This window comes from Phodopus roborovskii, unplaced genomic scaffold (assembly GCF_943737965.1).
Source record: "Phodopus roborovskii unplaced genomic scaffold, PHOROB, whole genome shotgun sequence".
Lineage (NCBI taxonomy): Eukaryota > Metazoa > Chordata > Mammalia > Rodentia > Cricetidae > Phodopus > Phodopus roborovskii.
In genome coordinates this window covers 23,720,267-23,740,571 of record NW_026126514.1, presented here as the reverse complement: position 1 = coordinate 23,740,571, position 20,305 = coordinate 23,720,267, and the positions used below count along the sequence as shown (strand labels likewise).

Sequence of the window (20,305 nt, the reverse complement as noted above, 5' to 3'; positions counted from 1 at the left end):
GCTGGCTGTGAGCTGCCATGTGGGCACTGGGAATCGAACCCAGGTCATCAGCGGCCAGCGCTCTAACTGCTGAGCTGACTCTCCAGGTAACACAAAGATTGTTTTGAAAATCAGGAAATCTTAGACATAAATTATATAATGTATAGAAACCAGGATTTCCAATGCTTTTGTAAACACCAGGAACTGTACCAATTCAGGGTCTATACCCTGGTGTGCATGGCCCACTTAAGATGGGACTTTGCTTTGCAGTCCTGTGGCAGTCCACACTTCCAGCTGCTAAGCCTCACAGACTGAAACTTAGATGGGAGAGGGATAAACCCGAAGATAATTATCTATCATCCACAAGACATGAAGACCAAGGTGTAGACACTTCTGAGAGGGAGAAAAGCAATTTTGAATAAATTAACACAGCACATTATTAATCCAACTTCACACGCACACAAAATCCTTCAAACCTGCAAATACAATGACCCCTCGAAGAGAGCTCATCTAATGGCAATTATCTCCACAGCTTGGTTCAGCTAATGCCACTTACCTGGTCGCTATTTAATCTTTAAAAGTAAATTATTACCAAAATAGAACTTTGGCTATTTTCCAATTAAGCTTTCTTGAAAAATTACTTTTTTTTCCCTCTTGTTCTCTTCTTACCATTCCCATCTACAATTCTAGCCTTTCCCTGGCTGAACTTGTAGGTGAGGATGAAATGTCCAAAATCAATTACAAACTGTACTGTCATTTTCTAAGCTTTACATATTAGTTACTTTATCATTATAGCGCCTCTGAGAAGCTCTTGATTTCTGTTTTTTATGTGTATACATACCACATGTGTGTATCATAAGTTAACATGTAGAGCCTATTCCTTCAGAGAAGGGAGGGAAGGGCTCACCTTCACTAGGTTGGCCTGGAATGTAACGATCCCCCTGTTTCCACCTCCCAAGTGCTAGGATTACTCAGCATGCACTACCCTGCCTAGTTTATGTGGCACCAGACATCAAACCCTGGGCAGGCTTCATGAATGGCAGGCAATGAACTCGGCCAACTGAGCCATATCCCTAGGCCCCTCTGAGGGCTTTGATGCCTTCATTCTAGAGACAAAAAAGACTAAATGCTAGCCAGAGGGAGGTTTTTGGTTCCAAGTATCTTCTGAAGACAGATTTGTCCCAGTCCAGAGGCTGCACAACTACCATCTGTATTCCATGGCCCAGATTTCACCAACCAAAGGGACCGCATTGGGTGGACACCCAAACCCAAACCTCTGTGACTCCAAAGGACTATGAATGGTCCAAGGTGAGGTGCACTTTGAGGGATACAGAACATCTGAGTTCAGAAGGGTTAGAACAATTGTTTCTTTGAAAAAAGCTTTCATGGATTGGGGAGGAAACTCGCTTGCAGGGCACACATGAGGACCGGAGTTAGGGTCCCCAGCCGATAATGTAAAATTGGGTGTGGGAGAAGGCACCTGCAACCCCAGCACTGGGGCAGTGGAGAAAGGAAGATGCCCGAGGCTAACCAGTCAGCCAGCCTAGGTGAAACAGCCAGCTCCGGGATCAAAAAGCAAGGGTCTGTCAGGCATGCTGGTACACACATTTTTAAATTAATTCTTACTTTATGGGTATATATGAATGGTATGTACGTATGTATGTACACCATGTATATACACCATGTATATACACCATGTATATATATGTATCAGAAGCCAGAGGTCCCTGGAACTTCAGTTACAGATGGTTGTGAATCTAACCTGGGTCCTCTGCAAGAGCAGCCAGTGCGTTTAACTGCTGAGCCATCTCTCCAGCCCCAAGTCATGCACACCTTTAATCCTAGAATTCAGGAGCTAGAGGCAGGTGCATTTCTGAATATGAAGCTGGCCTGGGCTACATAGTGAGACCCTGTCTCAAAAAAAAGTATGGGAAACAATAGAGGAAGCTGACCTTCAACAGGGACACATATGGATACACACACACACACACACACACAAATGAATAAATAAAATCTAAAGTATTTTTTCAGCATGGAGCTGGGAGGGGCTTCCAAGGTCCTGCCCCTGTCCATGGAGCTAGCTATTGGCAAGTTAGTGCCTGCTGGGGGAGGGAGGGTGGCTTCTTAGGGTGTCATTCATGGGGGCAAGATGACCCCGTATCTTTATGAACTAACTGGGCTCAGTGGGTTATTTAAAAAATAAATCAAAGAAGTTGGAAGGGAGATATATTAGGGTTAGGGAGAGCTAGAAGGAGGGAATGGGAGATGGAACTTATTAAGATGAACTGTATACACCTATAAAACTTTCAAATAATAATAAAAAAAAAAGAAGCTAGGATTTATAGATGAGGTCACTCATAGCTAAAGAATAGAGCCAGGATCCAAGTCAAAGTTTTAACCCCAATCCAGACCTATTGTAGTAAGATATTCACTTTTTCCACATCTGTGGCACTGACCACGCCCATTGGGGGTGGAGACAGGGGTGGAAGTGACCTGGGGAACTAGGTCTGAGGAGGAGCCTGGGAGTGCTCTCTGGCTGGCAGTATGCGGACAAGAGAGCATCCGGTGGAACTTGGTGTTCATCTGTCTATGTTGTAAGTTATTTCTCCCTGAATAAACATCTATTCAGCCTATTTGTTTATCCTGATCCTTATTAAACCACGATAACCTATGCTTATGCTGAAGATTCCATATCTTAGATACTGAAGATTCCTTATCTTAGATACATCTATCAGCGGGTGGTGTGATAAATAATGTTGAATTCAAGTCAGCATGGAAACCCAGCAGCCTCATCAGCCTGGTGCTTTGGACCAGGCCTGAGCGTCGTAAACTAAAAAGCACACTACCTGGTAAAAGGAAATCCTTTCCAGCAATCGTTCTTCTGTTTCTTCCACCAAACTCACGGAGGGCAACGAAGAGATAAGAACTTCCAGGTCCTTCTCAAGAGATGCATAATTGTCATCAAACTCTTCCCATCTCTAGACAATAGACAACAGGAATTGGTTCCAGGGAATGACAATATCAAGTCAAAAACAAACACTGAGACCTGAACAAACTGAAACATGGACATCACGTAGACGCCAGGTGCACCTGAGAGGTCACACGGTATCAGAAAGAACTCTATCAATGGCGGGACACAATCCCACTGTTTTTGAAAAGAAAAACAAATTTAATCCTACTGCTATAGAATGTGTTTAATTTCTCGCAGTGCTGGGATCAAATCCAGGGTCTCATACGTGGGTAAGGCTTGTACCACTGAGGTGTGCCTCCTGCCTGGCTTCATGCTAGCATTGTGAAACTGGGTTAAGAGAAACATACAGCAATTGGAGGTGCTATCTATCCTTGTGAAGGCCTGTTCTTACTGGGGAGACCTGTTCTTACTGGGAGAGGCAGAGCGCTAATTTTGAAAAGCCTTTTTTACAGTGGAAGCCTCCATCAGGTTGCTCTTGCCTCTCTGATGCAATCCCCAAGTCTAGAGACATCTTTCTACTGAACTACCTGACGCCTAACTGACAGTATGCCTGAGCTCATGGGCGATGGCAGTGGTGGGGTCTTGTCTCCTCCATGCCCAATGACTATCTCTTTACCCTTAGTGGTGCTCAGAATATATTGTCCTATCTCCCTGTGTTTCCATGGTAGCCCACTGGCTAGGTTTCCTAAGCACTCAACAATTGAGTTGTTGACATTAAACTTTGTTTCTTAGAAAAATAACCTCAAGTTATTCAAAGGCAGCCATGTGTCTTATAGAACACCATTACTTTAAACTCAATTCGCCAACCTAACTAGAAAGTAAATACTGTCACCAGGAAACAATACTGCATTTATAACACTATATAAAGTTGAATTTTCATTTCCTTTTAAAATTTTCCTTTATGGGCTAACACCTACTGTAAATGGTTTAGTGAGTTACTGGGAAAGCTTCAAGCCAAAAAGGACTCTATAAACAGTTGATTTTTCTTTGAACTGAGGCAGAGTTAGCACAGTTTGTGCATTTGTGCTAATAAAAAGCATGTGTGCCCAATGGCCTAGACTGTGAACCATAGACTGTTTCATCCAAACCATCTCATCCATGGCTATCACGTGCCTTCAGTGCTACCCATTCACAGACAAACTAACAGGGTAGAAAGAGTACATCAGTGCAGGACAAGCCCCAGCCATCTTTGCATGAAGCAGGGAGGAGTCACAGCTAGACCTGGGTCCACCTTCCTCACTCCAACTCCAGCTCTGATGCCCCACACACACCTGCAGTGGGTGGAGCCTAGGAAGCCCAGCTCAGAGGTCATGTGACCATTACCTGCAGCAAGCTCTGAAGCTGTGAGCCCCTCAGGCAGGCCTCTTCCTCCAAGGCTTTCACCTCTGCAACTTGCTCTGCCCCGAATATCTCTCCCTTTTGTAACGAAGGGGGAAACATTTTTGCCGAGTAGGTTTGGGTCAGCAACATGTCAGCAACGAGCTTCCGGAAAAATCCCTGCAATGTGCAAAAGGTTTCTAATACTTACTGTCGAATTGGGAAAATTATAAAAGCCAAGTTATTTTAACGTTATACCCCAGTTCCTTTGTCCAGCCTTCTTCCTGTACTTGGGGAGGTGGGGGGGGGGGACTCAAGGCCTTGCTCATTCTAGGAAAGGGCTCTATGACTGAGACTCACCCCAGCCCACTTTTACTTTTGTTTGTTTTTGTTTTTCCAGACAGGGTTTCTTTGTAGTTTTGGCTGCCCTGGAACTCGCTCTATAGACCAAGCTGGAACTCAGAGATCCACCTGCCTCTGCCTTCAAGTGCTGGGGTTAAAGGTGTTTGATACCACTATCTGTCCAGGTCCCTGTTTTACTTTTTATTTTCAGGCAGGGTCTTGCTAAGCTGTTTAGCCAATCCTTGGCTTTGTGCTTTTTCTAAGAGCAGATGATTTTACAGGTCTGTATCACCAAGGCCAGCTTAATTTTGTTGTTTTAATCCCTAACCCCAGGAGGAGGTCTTATACAGAATCATATGTATATGTGAATATATGTACGATCACACATAGAATCAAACATATAAGCATATGAAAGAAGAATTACAGTGGACCAATCCCAGAGTCTAAAACACAGATGGAATCTTAACAAACTATAAAGATATACTATCCTTAAGTAATATTGCCACCAAATAATCTATTTTAAGCAGTGACCATTAGTGTTAAACCAATTTCCTTTTCTGTGCCGATCTTTCTGAGTTAATTATTTCATGTTTTATTATGTTAGAAGTTGGTTAATAAATGAAATGATGTTCAGTGTGTGAACCCCAACAGCCCACAGTCAACAGGCGGGGCTCCTCAACCTGAGCTCTTACTGAGACTCAACACAATGGCGATGTGAGGAGGATTTGCTAAAGGCTGACCAGCATCTTAAAGGAGGTGGCTCTTCACAGGGTGTCTCCATTTACCCAGCTGCTTCCTCTAGTTGTTTGGAGGGGCCCCTTTATTGTGAGAATCCCTTCTCCTACCCCTAGAAGTGAATAAATACATAGAAGGTTTCTAAAAGTATCAGACAAGGGGCCCAACAAACACGGGCAAGCCCAACGCATGATCCATGGGCCACACAACGCAGAAGACAGCCCCAAACACAGCCCAACACAAAATCCTGAGCTCCTTTAAAACATGACTTTGCAGGGAGGGGATTGATTCTATTTTCCTTTCTTTGACCCGTGTGCAGTATTCACCTTCTAAGACTAAAGTCTATTTACCAAAGATCCAACCCTAACTCTAACCCTGAGAGCGTGAATGTAGTCCCCAACTACCACAAAGTATGCAGTCTCTCCCCCCCCCCCCCATGTGTAGTCCGCCTGGAATTTGCTATGGAGGTCAGGCTGGCTTTGAATTTACAGAGATCTACCTAGCACAACTATGCCAAGCTGATCAAGAGAATTTTGTAGAATGAAATGAATGGAAAATGAGAAGACTAATTAAAGCATTAGACTATAACGGATTCCAGTTCTCAGGAAGGCCTTTCCTAACCTAAGTCAGTTTCTCCTATTCAATATCCTCAGAGGATGAATACACTTCTAACTGTAGATTTGCTTAAAGACTTATTGATAAAATGTCTGCCAATCAATGTCAATCAAAGAAAAGCTCCACATAGGTGAGAAGATGCTGAAGGAGCTAGTAAGCAAAATGCTATGTGCTCTAGGGACAACAGGAGGCTCAGGTCACCAAAGAGGCACTTACCTTGTGATCTTGTAATCGAGCCTGCAAAGCAATTTTACTCTTGGCATGTTGCAAAGGGTCAGTTGCAAGCTTTTCTTTTCCAATGCTGATTAGCTCGGCCATGCCTTGAAGCAAGGCATCCTGCTGACTCTTAGAGAGGAATGGGCTGCTGAGTTCTAAGTATTTGGCTCTCAGGATTCCCCACATACTGTCAAGAACATCCTGAAACGGAGAGAGCAGATGTGCACAAGCGTTTCAGCCAGCCAGGAAAATCAATCAGACAAAGAACACAGCAAAACTCTAGGTGGAAGACCCAAGCCCATCACTTACGCCCACAGTGCTCAATGGATGCTCTCTGCCCATACACACCTCTAACTTGTAAACATCTTGGAGTAAAACATGAGGGAAGCAGAGCCTCTCTCCTTCGTTTCTAAGTTTGGCAACCTGCCTCTCAGAGTGCTGCAGCTCCATTGTATGCATATCTGCTTTCTAAGTGAGAAACCAGACGAGAGAGAAAAACCCTTAATACATCAAGAAGCACACAGTGTGTTTAAAACCAAATCAAACAAACAAGTTTCATGGGAACACAGAAACAAAGGAAGGGGAAGAAATCAAAGTCCTGCCACGACTCCCCACCCCCACCCCCAATGTGCATTTCCCCTTGTCAATCTCCTTAGAAGTGCCAGAATTGAGTTTGTTCCCAAGGCATTCCATGCACATACCAAACAAGGCATGTGTGTATACCGGGGCAGTCGTGTTCCCTGTGCCTCAGGTGCACCCTTTAGCACCTGTTCAAAACCACTACATAATTCGTTTTCAAAAAATTAATAAGCTTGGGCCAGGGATGGTAGTGCCCATTTTTAATCCCAGCATTTGGGAGGCTCTGGCAGGTGGATCTCTAGGGAAGTCAAGGCTAGCTGGTCTAAACAGTAAGTTTCAGACCAGCCGGGCCACATAGTGAGACCCCCATCTTAAAATCATCATCATCACTACCATCATCAATAATATTAGCAGGTCGTGGTGGCCTATACTCAGGAATATAATGCCAGCCACTTAGAAGAGTGAGATTCACCCCCAAAACCCAAAATGAAAACTAAAAGAACTGAACATCCAATCATCATCCATTTCCGTGCTGCTGGAGTTTAAACCCAGAAGCCGTGCATGCTTGGCAAGTGTTATACCATGAACTATACCCCCAGCTCTCGGGTTCCCTTTCAACAGGGACATGGTATGCCATCCTACCCTAAAAGTGTATGTTGCTTTAGTTACAGGCAACTGTTTAATTTGATGGGCTTTGAGTGAGTTACAGCTTTTATTGCAAGTACTGCTGGCAGGTTCATCCTCAAACAGTTCTGCTAGATTTGTCTTCATGCAAGGATTCTTTCAGCCAGTCTATTCCTCTGGTCTCAAGAAGCCCAATCTGGCTTTAAACTCTACATAGCTGAGGATGACCTTGAACTTGTGGTCCTCCTGCTCCTACCTCTCCAGTGATAGAATTACAGGTAATCATCATGTTTGGTTTATTCAGTACTGGGGATCAAATCCCTGGCTTCATGCAATGAAAGCCAAAGTGTTCTACCAATCAAGCCACATCCCCAGCCTCTTATTTTACCTCTTCAGGGAGAACACCAATCCAGATCTTAGGGATGCAATGGAACATCGTGGGCTTTCAATAATAGTTCAATAAATGAAGGGAAACTGTTGCTGAATGGAAGAGTACTTGTGCTTAAACCCCTCGTATGAGTTCACTGGCCCCTCGAAGCTGGACTAGTTATAGAGTTTCAGTGGGGGAGGTAAGGGCCTCACTTACCTTTGACAACTGTAGACACACTTAACTTTTACTCACTGACAGGTAAAAATGAACTCTATTGCTTTAAAACATTATGCTTCAGGAAGTATGACATGAGCCATGCATTTGAAGATCAACATTAATTGTTCCCATTTGAATGATCAACTTCACTGACACTTGCCAAGGGGTGTGCTCTGGACAAGCAGCTGATGCCCAAGACTCTCTGGCCTGAGGTCAGGTTCATCTGAACTCTTTTGAATGATTACCTGAAGCTGTTCTTCAATACTCTGTCCACTGATTTCATTCAAGGACTGCTGTAGAGCCATTTTCTTCTTGACGAGCTGATTGTATAATCGCTTTATTTCATTCTGTGTATGAAAAAGATTCATGTAGGAAACTGATCAATCTCGTTTAGACCTTCCCTTCCTTTTAATAGTAAATTGAAACATTCTGGGAATTTTCAACATATAGAAAGAGAAGCATCCACACACATTCCATCTTTGAGATCGGTTGTCACTAACTCCCCACCCTGCCGCCCCTGGACCTCAACTAGATCTAACTTCCCTTCCCTTTGGATTATTTTGAAGCAAATACCACGCATCAAGTCATTCCATCAGTACTTCAAGCATTCTGTTAAAGGGTAAACAGCCCCTCTTGCTAAAAATGGTACCCACGGAATCTATACTAGTTGCTTCATGTGATTAATTATCCAGACAGGGTGTGTACTTCTGTAGTTGCTTATAATCTTTCTTCCTGATGGGATATCATTGAGATCTTTGTGTCACAACAGTCTGTGGTATTTATCACGGCAGCAGACTGCAAGCCAGGGCAGCATCTCTTTCAACTGGCTGACTCCCTTACTCTCTTTTTGTTTCTTGGATGTCTATGTGTAAGAAAATATGAGCCATTTGTTCTGATTGTTTTGTAGGGTTTTGTATGTATGTGGTGTATGTGTACCTGTGTGCATTCAGTGGCCAAGAAGGTATTTTCTTCCACCACTCTCCACATCATCATCATCAACATTATCAGCATCATCAACATTATCTCCCCTTGAACCAGAAGCTCACTGCTATCTAGGATGGACACCCAGCTCCCAGGATCCACCTCTCTCTGTGCCCTGTACTGAGGTTACAGGCATGTATGCCATGCCTGGCTTTTTCATGGTTGTTGGAAATTTGAGCCCAGGTCCTCTTGCTTTTATGACAAGCACTATTACCCATGAAGGCATCTCCCCAAGCCCTTAGGTTTGTTTGTTATGTGCCAGATTCCTTTGTTAAGTGGTGTTTTGTTTCATTTCTTTATTATGCCATTTTAGCTGCTTTCTAACTCGTCTGCCTCAAGACCCTCCCTTAACAATCCACTGAGGCCCCAGACTTTCATGGAATTGTCAAAAATAGTAACCAATCTCTCTGGCCCAGAAAGTTAAATAAAACCACTCTCCATGACAATCTGTGAGTAGCAATAAATGCAATACAAGAAAAGAAACATGTGAGATCATTTTCACACCCACAGAATTTGGAAGGGGGCCTCAGTTTCTTTTCTTTTTTGGGGGGGCTCAGTTTCAAACAGTCTCCCCAGCTAGAGCAAAGGCAGGCCTCATCATCCCCCTCAGCACTTCCTGTAAGACCTGATGGCAACTGAAGGTGCTGGCTGCACAGTCAGGGTCACACCTGATAGCTGCGGCTGTGGTCAAGGCCAGCCTTCAGGCATGAGCTTTTCCTGGCGGTTTTTGCCTGGGCGTGCTCCAGGCTGACTTTTAGAGCATCGAAACATTCAGGCAGCATGGTGGTGTTCTTGCCTGGCCAAGTCACAGCTTTCAGAAGATCATCCGTCTTGTCGCCCAGAGCTAAATAAAGCTTCTTCAGCTCCAGGGCCAGTTTCTGCAAGATGGAGAGAAAGGAAGACAGGCCTTGAGCTCTGGCTGGGCACACAGTTTCAGAAAGACACAGGTGCATTAGTTTGCATTACCTCAAAGAGCACCTGCTGGGCAGAGGCATCCTCCCTGAGCAGCCCAGGTCTCTGCAGCAGCTCCTCCACACTGCCCAGACACCGGCTGAGGCTCAGAAAGAGTTCAAATAATCTTTTATCCAAATTGATGTATGTTTCCTCTGTCATACTTTCCTAAATCAAGAAAAAAAAAAATGTTAGGGTTCCTTGCTTTCCTACACCCGCGTTTTCCACATTTCCATTAGAGTGTGCAATTTATATTACATTTGTAAAGAGGACTTATGCGCGGGAGTGCAGGTGCCCATGGAAACCGTTACAGGATGAAGTCACCTGATATTGGTGGCTGAGACCTGAACGTCAACCCTCAGAAAGAGCAATCCTCTTAACCACTGACCCATTTCTCCAGGCTTACTTTCTGAAAAATTTAGGATAAATTGTTTCAACTAGTGCTTGCTAGATGACTCATTAACTAGTGTTTTATTAACTGGCAAACTAATCTACTCATTCTGTAAATGATAATGTAGAATAAACAAATAAAATGAAGATTTTTTTTTGTAACATTGAGATAAACAAGCTAAAAAATATGAGGCAACTGGGTATTGAATGGAATGAAAAGGTGGACCACTAAGCAAGAGTCTCCCTTAGCACCGCCATCCAGGTGAAGCTGCAAACCTCCTCCTCCTGCTCCCTGCCTCCACATTTTTGAGGCAAGGCCTTGCTATGTGCAAGCTGTGATCAGCTCAGGCTGATCTTGAACTTGCTGTTGCCTCCCCAGTGCTGGGGATAGCCACCGAGTTTCCTCACCTGCAGCTGGTCCTCATTTTAAAGTAGAGACGGTGGGTTAATTAAGTGTAGCTAAGAGAAGAGAGAGACACCTGAGGGGGTTAGCTAGGAAGAGAAGGCACAGTACCTTAAAGAGATTGTTTGTGGGCAAAGGGGGACTCGGGAGTGTTAGCTATGGGCTGACTGAAAATCGAGGCCACTCAGGTAGGTGCATTTACAAGGGGGCCCCTGGGGCTGAGCTGCCATATGCTGGTAAGGTGGAGAGCCACAGTTCCACTTCAGCATAAGTTAGCAGAACCATCTTTTTCTTTACCTTGAGTTCCTGACTAGTTACAACTATTTGGGCTGTATGCCATGGCCCCCAAGTTATTAGATCATTTAACTAGCCCACTTCCATTCACCCTCACATGTGCTTCATTTCCTCACTGTCTTGGCTGAGAATAACATCACTCGGCACACCACTCAGCATACGCTCACTCGAGGTTGGAAACCTTGCCTATGTTCTTTTCCCATCCTTCCTATCCCAGGGCACTATGCAGACATCACTAATCAATTAATCGCCCCCTCCCTCCCCCAAGCTTTGTTGGTCCTGGGCTCAGATTCAGAAGTCTTTGTAATACTGATTTAGGTAGGACACTCTGCATACATCACTAATCAATTACACCCCCCCCCCACACACACACATACACACACACCCCTTGTTAACCCTAGGCTCAGATTAATAAGCCTTTGCATACTGTTTTAGGTAGGGCACTTTGCAGACATCACTAATCAATTACCACCGGCCTCACATACACACACTCCTTGTTGAACCTGGGCTCAGATTCAGAAGTCTTTGCATGCTACTTTAGGTAGCCACTGCAAAATTCACCAGAGCTGGGAAAGGGCTGGACATGGAGCTCAGTGAGATAGCATTTGCCCAGGGCATGTGAAGTCCTGGATTCAATGCCCAGCATGACATGAATAACCACAGCTGGAAAGCAAGAAAAAGCCCATGTCTAACCCCAAGCCTATTAAACTCTATTGTTTGTGCAATGAAGGAAATTATGATCAATGTGCAATGATGACATCCTGTCTTTTTTCAAAATGTTACTGCAATGAGAAAAAAATTACATTACGTGATTTCTACCTGTGTCTGAAGGCTGTTTGCTTCTTGACGTAGATCTTCAAGCTGTGTGGTGTAAGTTTGCAGTTCATCAGCTGTAGGGCATCTAAAGTTATACTCACTCACACTGGGCAGAGTACTTGTATTTGTGGCCACCTATTTGAAAAGAGAAGCCTAGTTATTGCTTGAGTCGCTGTAAGAGCTAATGTAAATGGGATAAAAATGCCTCGGTGTGCAATCGTCCTGGGTACTTTCTCTCCTGTACACTCTAACTATTAAAAAAAAGAAAAAACCAAGATCCATTTAGATATTAAACGCAATTGTTAGTATTTAGGCATCTGTACTGGCCTGCCTTTGGAGTTCTGGCAGGATACACCCTCAGCTGCAGCCACTAAGAGCAACACCTGTGCCTATTCGCTATGTTCCCTTTTAAAGGGGCCCTGCCCCCTCCCATCTTCCTCTCTTTCTCTTCCCCTCTCTCTCCCCACTACTGCTTCCTCTCCTCTTTTCCTTCCTTCCTCCCTTTCTTTCTCCCTCCCTCCCTCTTTCCCACTGTTCCTTTTCCCAGAGGCTAGTCTCCCCCTTTTACAATCTTTTCCCTTATTAAAAAACCCCTCTGCTTGAACTCTGTTGCATGGCATCTTTCTCTCTCAAATTACAACTAAAGGAATTAACGAAGCCCCTAACTTATAGATGCATGTATATGTGTATGTATTTAGTTATTGTTTTTGGCAGTTTTAGGGATTGAACTTAGGGTTTTCTATATGGTTGGCAAGTGCTCAACCACTGAGCTACATCTTCAATTTAATCTTTCTATTTAATAGGAGAGAAATTCAAAACACAAATTTAGACAGCCCTCCTCCCCCTCAGTTTTTTTTGGGCTGGATTTCTCTGTGTAGTCCTGGCTGTCTTTGCACTCACCCTGTAAACCAGGCTATCCTCAAATTCAGAGATCCACCTTCCTCTGCCTCCAGAGTGCTGGGACCATCACTTCCTGGCTACTTAGCCAGTCTTTAACTAGTCTATTTACTATGTAGTAGTTCATTTACTAGTTGGCTTCTTGTATACCTAACTCTTAGAATGAGATACAAATTACAATTGGGAAGAAGCCAGGCAGAGGTGGTGTGTGCCTTTAATTCCAATATTCTGGCGGCAGGGCAGATGGATCTCTGAGTTCAGGGGCAGCCTGGTCTAGAGAGTGTGTTCCAGGACAGCCAGGGCTGCACAGAGAAACCCTATCTCAAACCCCCACTATCCCCCCAAGGCCCCTAAAAGTCAATCACTACTAGGGATAGAGTCACATTTGATTTGTTATTGAAAGAGCAAGTAAGCATTGGAAATGAACCATATAAGTCTTGAGTGAATTTCTCAAATTGAAAAAATATTTTTATAACAGCAATGGATGTGACAAAGTGGCCAGGACAAAGCCCCCGAGGCCTCATGCTCCACTGCGGGGGCCCTACCCCGGGAAGTACATGGGCATCCCGAATTAGAATCAGTGGGCTCTAAAAGAGGGGCCATAAAGTTCAGAGGGAGTAGGGGTATATATGAGAGAAAAGGAAAGTAAATACGATCAAAATCCATTGCACGCACAGCTTAAAGTCTCAGAAATCCACTGACAAACCTAAAGAACAAAAACAAAACCTTCGGTTGTGGTGGTAGAGGACTCTCCAGGGGAAAGGACCCATAGCACTTTAAAAGACACTTATATACAAGTTTTAAGTGTGATTAGTAAGGAGAAACAGAGACAAGGCCCAGGCTAGGAGGCTAATCCAACTCTGAATGGTCAAATAAGGTTCTGAGCAGGAAACACATTCCCACTAGACTGGAGATTAGTAACTCACTAAGGACCTTTGCCCAGGCCATCTAAGTGCACAGCTGACAGATAAAACCCGATGGCTGAGAGCAGCCAAGCCAGGCCACTCACTCATTCCCTGTGAATAAAACCTGCCATTGGCATGAACTGGCATGAGGTAGATTCTACAGTATCTTCTGATGAATGAATGGCATGCACATACCATTCTAGAAGTGTTTTTTAAAACTTAGTGCATGCTATCCATTCAACAGACAGTAACCAAGACTCCAGGTTGCAATAGGTACTACGCTAGGCACTCAAATGTGAACCAAGCAGACATGGATTTTGTTCTCTGCCCTTCTAATGGGGAAACACAAACCATTCCAGTTTAAATCTGGAGTGTCCCTGGTGGGCTGCTGGCATTGCTGTGGAAGGGAACCTTTGAGACATGAGGTCTTTCTGGTAGATGAGGGGGTGGGCTTTGACGGTAAGCGCCTGGCCCTGCCTTCGCGTTCCCCCCCTCTTCCTGATCCATCAAGATGTGAACAAGCCACATCATAAACACATGGAGCTGTCCCAGCTGCCATGCCTTCCCCTTTACAATGACCTCCTGACACTGAGTCAAAGTCATTGCCCTCCCTGGATGGTCTGTCCAGAAACACTAATTCACAGGCACATACTCAAATGAGAAGCATATCGAGCGAGCTATAACCAGGAAGCAGGAGAACGAAGGGAGGGTGGGGCCAGGGGAAGAAGACACAGGGTTCTAGATGAGCCCTCCTTGCTGGGTTCCCAAGACAGAGAAGCACACAGACCTGAGGCTCCACGAGCTGAGGCCCCGGGGGGTTTTGTCTTGAAGTTAGTTCATGGTGAAGATATTGCCATTTATCACCGCTTTGGCCCTGCAGTGGCAAGGCTGAATCTGGAACTGCATTTCCAGGGCTAGGAACCTTGCTGTTTTTGAGAAGGAGAAGAAAAAAGGGTGAAAAGAATTGACACGGAAAACAATCTCATATTATATTTAGACAATGTTTCACACAGGATTTTAAAATAAATAATTTTCTCCATAATAAATATCCAAAAGCAGCTGGGAAGGCTGGAGAGTTGACCCAGTGATTAAGAGCATTGTTGCCCTTGCAGAGGTCCCAGGTTCAGTTCCCATTACCCATGTAGTAGCTCACGGCCATCCCTAAACCCAGTTTCTGGGGATCTGATGTCCTCTGTTGACTTCAATAGGCATTAGGCACACAAGTGGTACACATGCATACACAAAGACAAAAAACTCAAGCACTAAAACAAACCTAATTTTTTTTTTATGGGTCTGAGGATGTCACTCAGGTGGTAGAGTGCTTCTAGAATGCACAAGGCCCTGGGTTTGACCGCCAGCATCATGCAAGCCAGGCGTGGTAGTGCATTCCTGTACTCTTAGTATTCAGGGGTAGGGGCAGGAAGACCAGAATGTCATAGTGCAAGTTTGAGTTCAGACTGGGTTACACAAAACCCTGTCTCAAACTAAATAAGAGAGAGAGGGGGAAAAAGGCAAAATTACATGATACAGATGTCCATCATACTTAAAACTACTTTGTCTTAGGCTGGAGAGATGGATCGGTGGTTAGGACCACTGCTGCTCTTCCAGAGGACCCAGGTTATCCAACACTCTCTTCTGGCCTCCTCAGCCTCCAGGCATGCAATGGTGCACAGACACACAGGCGGGCCAAATACCCACACACATTAAAGTGCTAGGAGAATTTTAGAAATGCTTTACCTCGAAGCTGACTGCTGACTTGCATCCTTGTCCTGGTGGCAATACTGCAGCCATGTTTTCTTAGCATTAAATTCTGTGAACTTGATTAAATCTTTCTGCTCCAATGGTTTCAACTCCAGAACCTGTAAGCGAATACGATTCAAATGGCTTAGCCGAGCTAGTTTTCCAGTCATCACTCTACAGTGTATTTTTTTTGCTGAAATCACCTAGCTTGCACCACTCAAGTCGTTACTACTTCTTTCTCATTTGCTTATTCTCGTTACCATCTACGTCCCAAAAGCTCAGCCAAAAGCTGTTGCTGCAGCTCACCGTGGGGGCTTTTCCTCCCATGTGCTAGGTCCTGAGTTCCTTCCCCAGCATTGCAAACAAACAAACAACAAACCCAAAGATACAATGAACAAGCAAAACCATAAAGCAATCATACAGTCGCCAAATGTTATTTAAACTATATTGGATGCATGTGGAAAAATGACCAACGAACATGCTTTGAAACAATAATCAAAGCAGGGCTGAAAATAAGGAGCTAAGTTTGCCCCGGAGGTGGTCACTTGGTTTAAGATGCAATCTACTGAAGGATCAAGGTTCTGTCCCCAGTGGAAACAGACAGAAGGAATGCAGTCACAAAGCTCACAACTAGGCTTGCTGTCCAGGCCCCAGCACCCACACGTCAGTTACAATGCAGCCCTCCAATGGCAGCTCAGGCTTTATTCCCAAGAGAAACACCATCCAGGAAGTTTGGTTCCCCTCCTTACAGCTGAGAAGGTGGGGATTACCTGTGTCTGGGGACCATCCTTCTGTTTGCTGAACTGTGGTCTTTCGGTTATCATGGATCCAAGCTCAGAAAGGCTAGCTGGCTGGAGGATGGGGTGGGGCTCTGACAGTTGCTTGACAGTGGCAGGATGCTGGAAAACCAACACATAAACCAACATATATGTGTTCCATGATGGCAGATTAATTAAAAAAAGACCCAATGATCTGAGCTACCAACACAGCAACAGGACAGAGTAAATGGCAATACTGTTACTTATCACAATTTAATGAATTTCATATCAAATTCTAGAACTTCTACATTTAGTGAGATGGTCATCTTATGTACCCAATCTAATTTGCTTGAAGAATTTATAATAATCAGGAAATTCATTATCTTTTTTAAGAAACAAAGTAATACAAACAAACAATAATAAAAACAAAGAACCAAAAGGGGTAATAACTATGTTTATAAATGAAAGTATCCCTTATATATTTTATGTTTTTGGTTTTTCAAGACTGGGTTTCTCTGTGTTGCCCTAGCTGTCCTGGAAGACAGGTTTGTCTTGAACTCACAGTGATCTGCCTTCCTCTGCCTCCAGAGTGATGGGTTTAAAGGCATGTGCCACCATCTGGCTACTTTTTTTTTTTTTTTAAAGAAACCTTATGGTGACAAAGAGACCACATCACCCTGTACCCACAGCCACCCTTACTCCTATGAGTCCCCAAGTGAAACACTCATAAGCTTCCTGCAAATCTGCTACAGTGAGATCCACTGTAAGCTTGACACAGATTGCTTTAGATACATGAATACACTTTAACTATGCGATAATCTCATCAGTAGAGATACATATTTCTAACTGAAAAACAAAAGTACTCTGAAAACAGATTTTGTCTTTATGAAGTAGATTTTTATTTTATTATATATTTATTTATTTATTTTGTGACGATGCCTCACTATATAGCTTTGGTTGGCCTGGAACTTGCTATATGGACCAGGCTGGCCTTGAACTCTAGAGATAAGAGCGACCTGTCTCCTGAGTGCTGGAATTAAAGGTGTGCACCACCAATTTATTTGACTTTTTTGAGACAGAGCAATCTCAAACTTGACATATTACCAAAGATGATCTTGAATTTTTGATCCTCCTGCCTCCACCTTCCTGGTGCTAGGATTGCCTGCTGTGGCAGGGATTGAACCCAGGACTTCATGGATGCAGGCACTCCACCAGCTGAGCTTTTCACAGTCTTGACATAAAACTTCAATCTTATCTTCCTATAATTTCTATAATGGCTTTATCTTCAAGTCCATTCAAGCCACAAAATTGCTTCATTTTATTTTACTAAAATTTTAAATTTGTTATTCTGTGTGTGCATGTGTATGTGTGTGTATATGTGTACACAGGAATGTGTGTGCTATGGAATTATGTTGACAACTTGTGGGAGTTGGTTCTTTCCTTCTACCATGGGTTAGGGGTTGAGCTCTGGTTATCAGGCTTGCAGGGCAACCTTGTATCCTTAGGAGCTAACCCTAAGGCATACTGCTGGCCCCCCAAATTCCTTTAAAACACACCCTCCCCTGTGAAGAATGTTCTGTATCAGAGTCATGATCAACAGAATCCTCAGCCTCACTGAATCCACTCACACCAACCCGCAGCCACCAACGGCCACCCAGGCTTTGAAACCTGTGCACTGAAATGAAAGTGCAATCCCTTAGCATCCTATGACTCTCTGATGAGGATAGTGTCTCTGCATTTGCTCTGTCCCTTCCAGCCAGAGTGCTGCCGGCAGGTTCGGGATGTCCACACAGCTGCAAGCTTACCTGCTCCTCACTGTGCTTCTCCTGAAGCATCATCTGGACCTTTTCCAAGTTGCACTTCACAGTCTTGAGTTTCCAGGAAAGGGCTTCAGCCTCTTGATGAGTGGCTCTGCAGTCCCCCAGGCCCTGGTCTTTGCAAGTATCTAACAAAGAAGCCACCTTGTGTTCAATCTCTGTCAGCATAGCCTAGGAGAGAATATCACCAGATTATCCACAGTCCATGTCAGGGGACTGACGTAGGGACTGAATGGGGGGCCACGTGCATACATAGCATGTTGCTACTGCAGAGCTACGTGGCTAACCCACAGTGTCAGTCTCCAACATGAGCCAGATTCCCTTTCTTTGCCTCAGAACATATAAGAAGTCCCAGAAACAGGATGAGAAGGGGCCTTGGAAAAACACACATTTTCACATAATTCTGTGTTGAAAAGCAGGGATGTGACTAAATCAACCCTGCTACAAGTTGTTACACTAAGTAACCCTGTAATCATCAGGAACCCCATGTGCGTATGTATCCTCAGGTAATGTTCAAAACAGAGACAATGACAGAATTTACACGGTAGATGCATTGTGAGGAAATCAGTCAATTAACTCGAGGTTTTTTTTTTTTTTTTGCTTCATTCATGTGCTTTGGGCTTAATGACTTAAAATCACATACAGTATTTAACCACAAGATTAAGTGGAAAACCTGAATATTTTTTCTGGCCTTTCTAATCTTTTCTATTGTAGGCCAACTGTCAAACAGAAAACTAAAAGAAGAATTCCATACACTTACTTGACAATTCTTTCCCTTGCCCATTTCTTGCTCTTTCTCAAGTCAATTGAGCCCCCAAAGAGCAGAACACAGGAATAATTTGGATTATAACATGCTTAGTGACTGATATAGCCAACCTATCTACATGAGTCTAAAAATAAACCAGCTGCAGAAAGTGCATGTCCCAAAGTCAGGCTCTTTGCATCCCTCCTCAACAGATTCCTGCATGCTCTCAAGGCTCAGAGTCCATGCAACCATGCCAACTGGCTGGGTACAGGGTCAGCAGCCCTGTGCCCACCCCACTTTCCAGTACCAAGGCCACTGGCACAAAGCTCATCCTGGGACTGAGACCAAGTTCAGTTAAAGAAACACTCTGGCTCCAAATAGACTTTCCAATCATGAATCTTGTAACCCTTTATCCCAGAAAACAACTAATCGAATCCCTGTGGGTTCTAACAGTATGTATGCCAAGCTTTTGCAGTGGAGTTCACAAAGGCAACCACAACTGTATGCTGGCTTGCTTACCCATGCAGTGGCTTTATGCAAATATTTTATGTTTACAACTGGCACTTCCCAGCGACCATTCCAATAGCTGCAAACTGATATTCCACGACTCGCTCAGCTTCCTGATTGTAACTGCTTTACTTAAGCTGTTTCCAGACCTTCAGTTTACTAATTAATGCTGTCTTAATTTTGTCATCACCTTAAAGGTTTCTTTTAACTTTTATTATTTATTTTTTTCTGTGTACTATGTGTATGCAGCACCCTTGGATCCAGAAGAGGGAATCAGATTCTTTGGGACTGGAGTTATAGATGGCTGTAAGCCACCATGTTGGTGCTGGGAATCAAACCCAGGTTCCCTGGAAGAGTAGCCAGTTCTGGTACTCTTAACAGCTGGATCAGCTTTCCAGCCCCTTATTTTCTGAAGGATAATCTTTCTCCTTCTCTCTGTTTTTGATACATGGTCTCACTGGGTAGACTTGACTGGCCTGAAACTCACTTTGTAGACCATGTTGGTCTTGAACGCAGAGATCGACCTGTCTTTGTCTCTGAGTAGTGGGATCAAACTGCAAATATTTTCTTTCTTTAATTTTTTTTTCTATTTTTATCATACTCCCAATCCCTCTCCTTCCCTCCTTCCCTGCCTCCTTTCCTTCCTACCAAAATTTATTTTTCTGTGTAAGCACTTGGGAAACGGAGGGAGACAGATCTTTTGAGTCCCAGGTTATCTTGTTCTACAAAACAGTTCCAGGTCAGCCTGAGCTACATGGTGAGACATTGGTTTTTTGTTTGTTTTGTTTTAAAGGATTATTAAATCAAACGAAAAGAACATCATATATTCTCTGACCTTCCGAATTGTTGATTCAATCGGACAAAACTACCAGATACAGGAGGATCAATTTTTCTAATTTTGCCAGAATGTTATAACTCTTACAAAATTAAAAAAAAAAAAAAAAAGAATAACAAAATTGCTGTTTTAATGCACATAGTTTGTGTTTTGTTTTTTTTTTGAGACAGGGTCTCATGTAACCCAGGCTGGCCACAGATTCACTATGTAGCCAAGGATGATGACCATGAACTTCTGATCTTCCTGCCTCTTCTCCGATTGCTGAGATCATAGGTGCATGCCACATTGGTTCACACAGGGCT

At 43.8% G+C, this 20,305-nt stretch overlaps 1 protein-coding gene across 1 annotated transcript in view; it reads right to left on the bottom strand.

Moving 5' to 3' along the window:
* The window catches only part of Syne2 (spectrin repeat containing nuclear envelope protein 2), a 255,798-nt gene that overhangs the window by 70,255 nt on the left and 165,238 nt on the right, over positions 1–20,305 (bottom strand). Inside the window, exons 66-77 of the mRNA XM_051196009.1 lie at positions 17,905–18,087; positions 16,112–16,240; positions 15,339–15,460; positions 14,389–14,527; positions 11,803–11,934; positions 9,912–10,064; positions 9,614–9,823; positions 8,210–8,311; positions 6,524–6,643; positions 6,176–6,376; positions 4,274–4,447; positions 2,826–2,957 (exon numbers count right to left, since the gene is read on the bottom strand). Coding sequence (XP_051051966.1) covers positions 2,826–2,957; positions 4,274–4,447; positions 6,176–6,376; positions 6,524–6,643; positions 8,210–8,311; positions 9,614–9,823; positions 9,912–10,064; positions 11,803–11,934; positions 14,389–14,527; positions 15,339–15,460; positions 16,112–16,240; positions 17,905–18,087 — 1,797 coding nt within the window. The remainder of the gene's footprint in view (positions 1–2,825; positions 2,958–4,273; positions 4,448–6,175; positions 6,377–6,523; positions 6,644–8,209; positions 8,312–9,613; positions 9,824–9,911; positions 10,065–11,802; positions 11,935–14,388; positions 14,528–15,338; positions 15,461–16,111; positions 16,241–17,904; positions 18,088–20,305) is intronic.